The 12,676-nt window shown below is 33.0% G+C and overlaps 2 protein-coding genes across 2 annotated transcripts; both read left to right on the top strand.

Annotated features, from left to right (window-relative positions):
- Positions 1-614: 614 nt before the first annotated feature.
- On the top strand, positions 615-6,273 carry LOC100781191 (NADH-cytochrome b5 reductase-like protein-like). Its single transcript, NM_001255496.2, is given in 13 exon segments — positions 615-858; positions 970-1,012; positions 1,099-1,174; positions 2,163-2,222; positions 2,310-2,360; positions 3,677-3,731; positions 3,834-3,904; positions 3,990-4,041; positions 4,476-4,553; positions 4,806-4,895; positions 4,985-5,098; positions 5,758-5,826; positions 5,907-6,273. Coding segments are annotated over 13 exon segments (972 nt in total). The 5' UTR covers positions 615-702; the 3' UTR covers positions 5,964-6,273.
- Positions 6,274-8,295: 2,022 nt separating this feature from the next.
- Positions 8,296-11,715, top strand: LOC100813826 (zinc finger CCCH domain-containing protein 34). Its single transcript, XM_003525615.4, has 3 exons — positions 8,296-8,479; positions 8,706-8,816; positions 9,874-11,715. The coding sequence occupies exons 1-3, from the start codon at positions 8,408-8,410 to the stop codon at positions 11,263-11,265; spliced, it is 1,575 nt and encodes a 524-aa protein (XP_003525663.1). The 5' UTR covers positions 8,296-8,407; the 3' UTR covers positions 11,266-11,715.
- The last annotated feature ends 961 nt before the right edge of the window (positions 11,716-12,676 follow it).

The raw sequence follows: 12,676 nt of genomic DNA, 5'->3' as shown, positions 1-12,676 counted from the left end.
TGTATCATAGAAGTGGAAATAAGTGGGGATTGCTTATGAGACAATAAAAAAATCATCAAAGTGGAGTTAAGAACCTAATTAAATATTGGAAATACTCTTCGAATTTTTCATTAAGGGGATTTTAATATTTCTTTTCATAAATTTGATTTATTGAAACTATAATATCTACTGAAGTATTGCTTAACAAGAATTGAAACTTAAAGAGATAAAAGAAAAATCTGCTATTAAAAAATTATACTTTAACAAAAAACCGAAATATCAAAGAATGAAAAATCAAAACTATCAATAATGTCGAAATCTTATTTAAACTATAAAAAAAAGTGCATTAGCAATAAAATTTAAATAAGTTTTTTGTTTCTATAGTTTTTTTCTCACTTAAGTTGTTATCCTCGTAGTTTTTCATTTAAATATCAATATATTTATGAGGCAGATATAGTTATTTATAATATATTTGAACTGGGAGTTTTTTTTTTGTTGAACTAGGCACTAATTCTTTTTTTTTTTTGTCTGTTTTTTAATTTGTATACCAGAAAAAGTAAATCTTAAAAAAAAAGTTTATGAAGGAAAGGCAACGACAGGTCGTTTATGTCTTGGACAAAGCATCTTGTGAATGTGACAGAGTGTTGGGGTTGAACACCTGAACAGAACTTGAACCCTGCCTCTGCGCTCTTGTGGAATCTGTGCAGTGCTTGAACCCTAATAATGGCTGCTTTCTTGAGAAGGTTTGCGAGGGCCACTCCGATCCTATTCGCTGCCCAATCCAATTCCTCTCACACCAATCTCCGCCTTCCCTTCACTGCCATCGCCGCCATTTCCGGCGGAGTCTCCTTCCTTTACTACCATTCCTCTCCCAACTTCGTAATTATTCACTCCTTCACGCGCATCTTCTTATTTCATTTTTCGTTTTTTTTTTAAATTAAAAAGTTCACAGAATGCTTTAAATCATTTGGTCATGGTGACTGTTTGCAGGCTCATTCACAAGAAGCAGAACAAGTGGAAAGTAAAAACATCGGTGAGTTTGGTTGCGCGTTTGATTTGTGATTTCCTTTCACTTCTTCCAATGCGTTACGAAGAAGTTCTGAACTTTCCTTTTTTCAGCACTCGTTCCGGATAAATGGGTCGAGTTTAAGTTGCAGGACACTGCCAGGGTTAGTCACAATACCCAGCTATTCAGGTACGACAAATCGTGAATTTGCATGACGATTAAAATGCCTCACCGTGTCATATTAAATGTAATGATTTGTGTCTGTGTTCGCGTGATGCTGCTTTTCTTTTGTTTTCTCCTTTAATTTTTATTTACGATTTTTTAACTAGTTTTTCATTAGATATTTCTTTCATTCTAACCCTGCATGCAAACCTCGCTAAGAAGTGCGCCTCTTACCCTTTTGTGGACCTGAACCCACTATGTGCTGTTCCTAACAAAGTTTTCGTGCATGTTAGAGCTATAGTAATGCTTTAGTAAAGCGAATCTTTGTAGTTCCTTCCCATCTCACCCTGGCGTATCCTTAAATCCACGTTCTTGCTTTCTAGGAGAAAAGTCTGGGTGTGGGTTTTCATCAGAGAATTAAGCAAACTATTCTTAAATTTTGTGCAGACTGTTTAATTTTGAAGTCTAAATTATCTTATTTGATTAATAGTTAATAAATAAATAATATTAATGGTGTTCATATTTTTTCTATTGATAATGAAGCCTTGTTTCTTATCACATCCAATTATTTATAAACAAAATGCTAGTCAAGAGAATTGAAGTGCTTATCATAATATGCACTGCAACTGAAGAAAAAAACTGGAAATTTAGAGATTGAGTTGGGCATTTGGAAGAGATTCTTTGGAGTTTACTTGAGCTTATCGTACAAAAAGTTAATCAAGTGTTTGGTTAAGTTTATGAGGCTTGTGACCTTTCTTTAAGTTTCATGGTGAAGCTTGTCAGAATAAGCTGTCAGTTCTCGAGTGATAAGGCTCTTAATTTAATTCAACTGTTTGCACAAATTCAAGCCAAATCATAGAAGACATGGGTTCATCATTGTTGCACATATTCATGATCAAATAGCAAAATGTTCTCAATATTCTCATTACTATTTTAATTTCATGTGTGAAAATGCAATAACAGCTTTTATCTTCTATTTGTATAACTGTTTCTCTTCCCCTGTGATTGATGCCAGGTTTTCATTTGATCCCACTCAGAAATTGGGTCTGGATATTGCCTCTTGCATCCTTACAAGGTGTGATAGATTGTCAATAATTAACATGGTTTTGCTATTGGTATAATATATTTCTTTTTTGTTTCACTACAATCTGTATAACTGCAGGGCTCCATTGGGACAAGATGCTGAAGGAAAACCAAAATTTGTTATACGCCCGTAAGTTTTCCTGTTCAGACAATGAATGTACTTCACCTCCAGATCCTTCTTTATTATGGCTCCTCGTCATGTAATCTTCACGCTTCAGTCTAAAACCTTCACGATTGTTTTATATTAAATATCAGTTTCTTAAATTGTAGGCCTCATTTGTTTTTTCACTGTACTTATTTTTCTGTTTGCCACTGATAGCCTTAGCATGATTAATTAGTACAGCTTTTCAGAATGCTTGTTAGGGTCCCTCTTGACCCTAAATCGTTGGTTGTGAATGTCTAAAAATCATTCATATGGTGTGCATTCTTTTCCACTTATTTTGTTGACCTCAGATATTTATTTAGCTATGAATAAATTAAATTAATTGAGATTAGAGGACACCATCTACTTTATTTTCCACCGTAATAGACAATTACTTATTCTTTTTCTGGATTATCTTTTCCTTTTCTCTATTCTTTATCATGTTACTCCTTCCTTTGTGTATATTTTTTTTTGGTTCCCTTTGAAATGAGTAGCATTTCTGATCTCACAGGAATCCTTCATTGGAAGTTTGAACACTATTTGTCTTTGAATAATGTAATGCTTATCATGTTAAGTTTTGGTTCCATTAACCTTTACAAAGCATGACAAATCAATTTTTTTTGCTAGATGATGTGGTATTGATAGTAGAATCACAACATAAATGCACTATATATTTCAGTACCCGTTGAAGGATTTAGTTTATGCTTTTGCAGACAATGTTTTACTATTTAAGATAATTACATTTGTAGGTTGCAAGAGTAGAAGAGATTCTATGACTTAAATGCTGCTAGCCCAGCCCTCTGTAGTAGATTTCTTTAGGAGATTAGTTCCTTAAATCTCAACTTCTAAAATTTTCTGATGGCATCTTTGTGTTTATTTGGATAAGTAGTGTAGAGTTACTTTAGAGGAGAATTAATCAAAATAATACATTTTATGTTTTGTCTTTGCTCATCTAAAGAAAATTTATGTAACAATGTGTTTTGTTTGAATGGTGTTAAATGAAGTTAGTTTTAGTATTTAATATTAGAAATTTAAAAAGTTATTGTATAGTTTTATAAAAGCCTCTCTGCATGTGGCAGTAAGGCTGCACACATCTACTCTCCCTAGCTTCAAAAAAACCCATTAGTGCTATTTACTTTTGGTGGAGGGAGAAGGTGTGGTCCTGGGAAGGTTATATAAGAATAAGACCCTAAAATTTTCCACTCATTGTCGAGATCACTTTTGAGATGTTAATAATTTCTCACTTAATGTTGATATTTCATGTATGTTATAATTTAAAAGGGTACTTGCATCCGAATCTTCAGGTACACTCCTATTTCAGATCCACAATCAAAGGGATATTTTGATTTGCTTATCAAGGTGTGTGACCATTATGGAGGCATTACTTTTCACATCCTGTAGATCATCTAGCCTACCATTTTAAAGAGGCAATTGGGTGATCCACTTTTCAAATTGTTGCAGGTATATCCTGAAGGGAAAATGAGCCAGCATTTTGCAAGCTTAAAACCGGGTGATGTTGTTGAAGTGAAAGGGTATGTCGTTTGCAATAACAATTTAAGATCAGAAGAATACTTTCCATGTTTTCACTTCATATAAGAAACCCATTGCTTCTTTCAGCCCCATTGAAAAGCTCAGATATACTCCTAATATGAAGAAGCATATTGGCATGGTAAGCATATTCACACTAGTAGCCATTGACAATGCTTGGATATGGTGTTCAGTATCATCATTTTAATTGTCCATTACTCCATTAACATATAATCTTAAGATGAACAATGAGTTTACTGAATGCAGCTCCTTAAAAAACAATACTTGCCCTAAATAAGAGATACTTTCCAACTTATAAATTAAGCCTACTTTGTAACCGGTAGAGTCACCTTGCCTTTGAAAAAGGGAGAGGAAGAAATTAGTTACTCCTTTTCCTCAAAAGTTTGTTTGGATGCCTACATAGATCTCTCCCCAAAAATGTACTTGTTGCCTATCATTTTTTTAATCACTGTATTTCATGTAAATATAATGGTATACATTAAGTTTGTAAAAATATCTCATTTTGATTTCCATGCTACACTCGCCTGAGCTCTCTTTTTTTATTGCATCACTCAGATTGCTGGAGGCACAGGAATTACTCCTATGCTTCAGGTAATTGAAGCTATATTGAAGAATCCTGATGACAAAACTCAGGTAGGTGGTAAACCTCTGCTTTGCTTTCCCCCAAGATATATATAGTTTGTCTTTCTCTACTCTTCTCTTAATTATGTTATCAAACAGGGAGGTATTAACAGTTCTTGTTTTAATTTATTTGAACTGTTTGGGATGTGTACTGCCATTTCATTTATTGTGCATATCAAGTGTGTTGAATTTTTTAAAAATTTATTTCTGACAAAGATAACTGCATAAGAATATCAGTGCTTATAGTGGCTTTTATATGTACAGATATCTTTACTTTATGCTAATGTCTCCCCGGATGACATACTGCTTAAACAAAAGCTTGACATTCTAGCAACAAGCCACCCAAACTTAAAGGTAAAAATCTTTGTTTAGCAAAGATAATATTATTAGCCAATATCATGAATAAATTAATTGGAAACTTTTTTTTTTGGCAAAATTTGCAGATATTCTACACTGTAGATAATCCAACAAAAAATTGGAGAGGAGGTGCGGGGTACATATCAAAGGATATTGTTGTGAAAGGCTTACCCGGCCCTAGTGATGATACTCTTATACTTGTGAGTTTTGCTTTTTCAAGTAAAACCTACATACTACATAGTATTGATGGAACTCCTCTAATATTGTCCTACTGATATATTTGAATAATATGAACCTTTGGAGAAATTAAAAGATGTTTTTTTTTTTTTTCTCTTTTGAAAACAAGTATCCACATCAGACAGCTGAAATCACCCATATAGATTAGTAAGGCACATCCCAAACATGTTTTGGTTACTTTACGGAATGCTAACCACTAACCAGGATAACTGCATCTAATCGGAAGCAACTGTGCTATTACATGAGTTGAATGGCTTCAGTTTTTATTTTTGTTTTTTTTATTTCCCATATTGTGCAGTGTGTGCACATTCCAATGTAAAATTTGCAGCTGAGATTAATCTGGGCACAAATCCCAATTACTTTCAATAGTTCAAAATCTATTCTATTTCAATTTTAAAACGATGGACACTAAAACTTCTGAAGGCTAGTGCAAATAATCTTGATCTGTATCGAAAGGCTTATGCCAAAACTTTCTGCCTTTCATATTATTTTTTGTTAATGTTTCTGTTTTTGCCATGAGGTTTATTGGAAGATGGATTTAGGTGGAGGTTGTTGCAGAGTTTCATTACTATTACAAAGTTCTATAGTTAATTCCCAACCTTTATTATCACCTGCATTTCAGGTGTGTGGACCCCCTGGTATGATGAAAGCAATATCTGGAGAAAAGGCCAAGGACTGGACACAGGGAGAGGTATGGAATTAATTTGTGCTGTATCTGTTTTTATCTCCTGGATCCCTGTAATGGGGCACCTTATTGTTGATTTGCTGCAGGTTTCTGGCGTCCTAAAAGAGGCTGGATACACTGAACAAATGGTATACAAATTCTGAGAAGTTTAGTTTTCTTGCATCTGAAGATAGTATTCGAAGCACTTGTCCGCTGCAGAATTCGTGTACTGAAATGGTTTTCTGAAGAATAACAGTTGGGTGCGGTTGAAAATTCCAACAATAAATCTAGAATTACAGAGGATAGAGAATTATTGATTGTGTGTATTTTCAAAATTTTGTGGATATTTAATCATGCAGTTGTCTAGCATGGAAGTCAATAATGGGCATCTGTGGGGGTAAATTTACTTCTCCCACCCTATTTTCTAACATTTTCTTAATGAGAAAACTATAGCACCCTGAAAGGCTTGGAGCATTTTTTGAAGTTTTTCAATTAAATATTTATAGAATTATAATTATTCTGTAAGTTTTTTGAAAAAAAAGGTGAAAATCTGAATAATAGTTATTTGTATTTTGTAGTGTTTTTCTTAGAAAAAGATCTAAAAATGAAATGTTTGAAAAGGTTTTGAAATAATGTTATACCATAATTTTGAGACGGAATCTAGGGTGGACCAGGGTTATAAGTGGTCCACCAAACATCACAATTTATACCCTTTAGATTGATCTCTAGCACACAGTCTTATCCTAGACCCATCACACAGAATTATTTTTTTTGTTTCTCCTCCTCCTCCGATCCAAGCTCAGAGTCAGCAAATACTCCCAAAGCAGAAGAGCATCTTGCCGGCGACGAGGCTCTCTTCGATCATCCTCCCTCTAGTGTGGCGCTGCACACCGACACCCTTCTCTTTTCTCTTTCCTTTTTTGCCCATCTCACTGCCAAGGGGTGGCTACTTCAATCGTCACCACGTTAATGTACATATATATCCATTTAAAAAGTTCAACGAATGTGAGAATTGATATCTAGTAACATATTTAAGAAACATTATTATATATTAATCATATCACACCATGTTAATTCTTCCATATATTTATATGATTATATAGCTTTTCAAAAAATCATTTGCAATATGATAATACATCATATTTTATTACCAGGTAGAAATCATATAGCTACCTTTAATTTCATCTTCTAAAAATATTTTCATATATTACTAACAAAATAATATTTTCTAATAAAAATAAAATTGATAGTTCAACATCGATTCTATAAATTTCTTCACAATAATTTAACTATTTTTCTACTAAAAAAAATTTTCCTGACAATTTAATTAAATATTCACAACAATAAATTAACTACGACCATAAAAAAAATGCTAAAATGGGCACGTTTAAAAAATCAACCTTTTTTAGAATGAACTAAAAGAAACAAATTCAATGAGGATATCGTTTTTATTTCCCCACTTGAATATTCATTGTTATGTCTTGAAATAAAAAATAATAAAATCACTTCTAGCCTTATCTGATACTGTATGACAAATAAATCCAAAGAGAGAGCGGTTAAGAACAGAACAAAAAATTCATACAACCATGAATACTAACAGGCATTTTTAAGCAATATTAGGTGCAACTGCAGCAATATTCCTAAACCGATAATATTTCAACAAGTACACCCGGATTACTTATTCAGAGGTTAGTCATTTGATTACCATTACACTACTATTTGTTTTAAGTTACTTAAAATTAAATAATATTATTTAACAAGTTTTTATTATTGGAACAAATGATTTGATAGTGTGTTTCTTAAGTGAGCTAATTATATAAAAAATTATTACTTAATTCATTTTTACCAATTAAAAAAAAATAATTATAAATTTAATGTGTCTGAAGTTAAATACTCATTTTAATAACTTTAATATTTTGGAGTAAATTTTTACTTAAAATTTTTAAATTTGGAACATTGTAGAGCTTACAAATTTAAGATTAATAACTCACTTAAACAATCATGCATTTTAGATTCTCTTAATCATTATATTTGTTTTTCAAAATGATCTTTATAAATATATTTTTTTGTTTTAGTTATTGTTATTCTATTTTAGTATTTATAATGTATCATTTTTTATTTCAGTTCCTGTAATATTTGGTTTAATTAATTTCTATGAGAAAAAATGATAGAGATTAAAAGCTAATAGTTTCAAATATTATTAAAACAAACATGAAAAAAGAGTGCATTATAAAAAAAATAACAAGAAAATAAAAAAAGGAATTTTACCAAAACTATTTAAAAATATTATTTAAAAAAGTAAATATTATTTAAAACGGATGACGCAATAATATTTTTTTGAAAATATTATTTAAAAAAGTAAAAATTCAATTTTACCAATATAATAATAACAACTTCATTTTTTGTGTGTGTTTGTTTTAGATGATGGGTCAAATCCAAGCCCAAGGCTTTGAAGCCCAACTAAGTACTTGCTGGTTTGCTTGCGCTTCTTTCTTTGTCCGCACACAGTGAAATAAACGAAATCGTTCTGTTTCTTTCTGCAATGCCAATGCCATCCATCTGATTAACGTGGATGGAATTTTGATCCCTTTTCAGTCTCTCTCTCAAAATGGACCAAGATTCGCTCAAGCGCTACACCGATTGCGTTTATTTCTTAGCCTCTCCCCTCACTTGCAAGAAGGTTCCCCTTCTCTCCATTCTCTTCATTCACTCCTCGTTTTGTAATGCCAATATATTCTTCGATTGTCGTAAACCTAGCTTCTGTTTTTCTTTCCAATTATATTACGTTTCCTTCTTCTTTTTTTTCAGTGCTTACTTAATGTGTTGGAGTTTAATACATTATATGACTTTTCTTTTGGCAATTGCTGATGTTTTAGATTTGATGCTTTTCGCGCTTTGTTTTTCAGGGGGCTGAATGTGAGTATCGGCATAATGAGATTGCGAGGCTTAACCCTAGGGATTGCTGGTACTGGCTATCTGGCCAATGCCTTAATCCAACCTGTGCTTTTAGACACCCTGTGAGATCTTCATTTTTTAATTTTTTTTTTTATACCTGCTTATGTGGAGTGGAATGCCTCCCTGAAATTCTGATTCTCTTTGTGGTTGGATACTATTGTCACGTGTGGTCGGATGGTTGTTTCTGTAGTGAAATTGTTTTAAGATTAGGGTTGCTGAAATCTATTTGACTATTTCTCAGAGTCAAATATATGCTGAATAAAGTATATTTTTTCATGTTATACCGTTAGCATTGCTACGTGGCGGAAGCTAGCTTGTAACAGCAGCCAGCTCAAACATTGTGGTTGCTCTCATGCTATCAAAAGCAGTGGGGTATTATTTGATACAAAAATATTAATTGTTCAGGTCCTTTTGTAATGCTTCTTAAAATATCACATTGAATGTATGTGTTTAATAGTTTGGGTTGTATTTTTCTTAAAATAGTTCACCTGTGCGTGGGATATACCGTGTCTAGCTTAATTGGTTTCTTGTTTTCCTCTGTAAATAGCATGTGATGATGCAAGATTGTTCACATATTTTGTTATATGTCATTGTATATGTATATTATTGTCTGAAGAACAATATAACATTTTTGGTCATTTGTACACACCTTCATGGTGTTTTCTAAATATCAAATTGAAAGGCATGAGATCATATTATCATCTCCATGTTTTGAATTATGGGTTGTATTTTCTACATGTCTTGAATTATATCTGTTGTCCATCTGAGAATGGAATAAAAGACTGTCTTGCATAATTTGTCTCTGGTTTTACTGAATTATTTGCTACTGTTGTTACCTTGTAGTTAACTTTATGATTTCCTTTCTTAGGAAATTTGATTTTACTTGCTATGATAGATATGATGATTAAAAATATCAGATGTATGACAGACACATTGAATTATCTGCATTATTGATATACGGTGAAAATCTGTTGTTACTGTTATCTCTTTCATACTGCCAGTTGTTACCTCTTTATTTGATATCCATTATGTTTTATTTTCTCTTGTTTAACAGTAATCTGTCCGTGTGCTCAGTTGTTACCTTTTGTCACTTTCAACTAATTTTCATCCCTTTCTCAGCCATTGGATGGGCATACTGGAGCGTCAGTGCCATCTGAACCTACGCAAACTTCATTACCTGCAAACAAGACAATGGTTCCCTGTTATTTTTTCTTCAATGGATCTTGCAACAAAGGTGACAGATGCTCATTTTTGCATGGGCCTGATGATAGCATTTTTACTGTAAAACCGGTGAAGAATGACAATGGAAGCACTGATGCACTCAACCTAGAAAATAAAACATCATCTGGAAATAGAATAGGTTTAGTGTCAACACCAACTGATCAATCTGTAGCTGCTCCAAAGAATTTGTCTGATCTTAAACTTCAGCCTAAGGAAGATCATCAGCTGGAAATACCCAAAGATGTTAAGCAGCAAGGTTATTACCTAGAGCTATCTGCTTCAGAGTATAAAGAAGCTGCAGTGAGTAGGTCAGACTCTTCAATTCCAGATGATGGCTTTGTTCATAATGTACCTCATTTATGCACCGAGCAGAGTTCAGAGGAGCAAGTAAATAGTCACATAGAGCCTGAGGAGCGGTGGGAATCATCCCCTCATTCCCCTGGATTTGATGTTCTTGTTCATGATGAAGTGGATAACTTGGGTTATGAGGAAGATTCTGAATATGTAACGGTGGGTGATAGGGATGAGCAAGAGCTGGATGATCAGTACTTTGGGTATGAATTTAAAGATTCAGTTGAGTATGATACTATCTGCCCAGAAGCTGATATTCTGTATGAACAAGAAACATATGATGGTTACAGATTTTTAGATAGGGGTCTTATTCATGCTAATGGCAGAACAATTCATGCTTATCCCAGAGATGTATTCTTAGATCCTAGATTGTCCAGGAAAAGGATTCGGATGTCAGCTGAGATGGCTGCTTATGACAAGAATTTAGATCTTCGTGACCATCTGAGGAGACGTAGAGAAATTAAGGGTCCTCCTGTTTCAAATTTCTTAAGACGAGAATCATCTCCTTTGATGATTCGAAAGCAGGAAAGGCATCAGAGGCATGGCATTGAGCAGCGACCAATTAGAAGATTGACATCACAACTGGGATATAGTGCTATAGATTCGATTGGAGAGGTTGGAACTCTTTCAGTTGCTAACAAGCACAGGTTATTCAGGCATTCCCAGGCCCAGCAACATAAACCAAGGAAGCATTATAGAGAAAAACTACCTAAACGGCAGTTTCTTTCATCTAAAATATCCAGGAAACCAGCTTTTAAACAAAGGGGATTTATTCACGAGTTCTCTGCATTTTCAGGACCTAAGACTCTTGCAGAAATTAAAGAGGAGAAGATGAAGAAGGCTGAAGGAAGTTTACATTGGAAAAGCACATCAACTGATTTTCAGGATCCCAAACCTTTGAGTGAAATTCTCAAGGACAAAAGGACCATGGATCAGTGAGATATGGAAAAACCTGCAACAATTGAATTATGAGATTAAAATGACTAATGATTTCAAGAGGCTAATATTTTTACCCAAGATAAAGGACGAAGTTTGCTGATGACGGTGCTTTCTTAGCATCCTTTACGGTGCTAGGAGATTGCCATTGGTAGATGGTGATAAGTTTTTGTTCGAGTGAGTAGAAGAAGGTTATGAGGGCCCGAGGCGGATAAGATAGAGATATTATATTAGATCACCAGTGTTTGACTAGAAAAAGTTATCTCCCATAGTTTGTTGAATATGTAGATTTAGACAGTGACAAATTAATCTAGAGAGTGGATTGCTGATTTACATGAATTTTATGTGTGATTTTGGCCTTGTTTTTCCAGTACAGAGCTGCATTGACTCGCTACACGGTCTTGGACAGTGTTTTTAGCATATGATAATTGTCCCCATTCTGGATTTTTACAATAATTATTGCCACGCGTATAAATATTAGTGATAAGAAAAATAAACTTACACATTACACTAGTATATAAATGGTATTTTTTCTTCTGAATTTGATTATTGGTGCTTAATTATTTTTTCAGATTCACCTGAAACAATCTAATCATTTAATGTATTAAGAATGCATAGAAATAAAAATCTACATTGGACAGGAAAGGATAATTATTTGTTCAATGGAGGCGGTTTGGGGGTAGGGTGTTCAAATTCAAATTGGTCTAATATAAAACCTGAAAATCACTAAAAAAAAATTGAAAATCGAACTAAACTTATTCTTTTTTAATTTGTTTGAATAATTTTTTTCTCAAATCAACCTTTGATTTATGTTTAAGAAATTGAATTAAATTTTTCAGATAATCTTTTTAAGATATGTTTGATTTAAAATTGATAAAAATTTGACCGATTTTAAATGTAGTAGGTTTAACCTATTAACAAGTTTCGTAGATTATTATTAATAATTTTTAATATAATTTAATTTAAAAGATGAAAAGAAAGTATACAAATTTAACGAAATAATAATTTAGTAAAGACAGCAAAAAAAATTGAACAAAGAAAGTATTAGTTTGATTTGGTTTAAATTTTATTTTAATGAAAAATCAAATCAAATTAACTCACAAATATCCCTAGTTCAAGGTAGGGGTGAGGATGGACTTATGACCTAGCTTACGTTTGACTAAGTCAAGCATGTCTTGAAAGTAAATTGGGCCAAGACTTTAGTGAAAGCTAAAATTAAAAAAGTCAGACAATTCAAAAAAAGCTGTTACTGTGTGCAGAATGCAGAATCGGAGTGGCATCTTTTCATAGGATGCAAAAAAGCTAAGGAGTTTTGGCTTTCATCAGGTATATGGCATATTATTGAAAGCAACATAATTGATGTTGATGGTTTCAAAGAGCTAGTTTTTTATCTTCTCCACACGCTCCAACCTCA

This window comes from Glycine max, chromosome 5 (genome assembly GCF_000004515.6).
Source record: "Glycine max cultivar Williams 82 chromosome 5, Glycine_max_v4.0, whole genome shotgun sequence".
Lineage (NCBI taxonomy): Eukaryota > Viridiplantae > Streptophyta > Magnoliopsida > Fabales > Fabaceae > Glycine > Glycine max.
This window is presented reverse-complemented; position numbering and strand designations above follow the sequence as displayed.

Bases quoted from the DNA above. Each gene is read 5' to 3' on its own strand.
- LOC100813826 (XM_003525615.4), top strand. From the start codon at position 8,408: ATGGACCAAGATTCGCTCAAGCGCTACACCGATTGCGTTTATTTCTTA. The intron at 8,480-8,705 runs GTTCCCCTTCTC...TTTGTTTTTCAG, and splicing joins CTCCCCTCACTTGCAAGAAG to GGGGCTGAATGTGAGTATCG. The intron at 8,817-9,873 runs GTGAGATCTTCA...TCCCTTTCTCAG, and splicing joins CCTGTGCTTTTAGACACCCT to CCATTGGATGGGCATACTGG.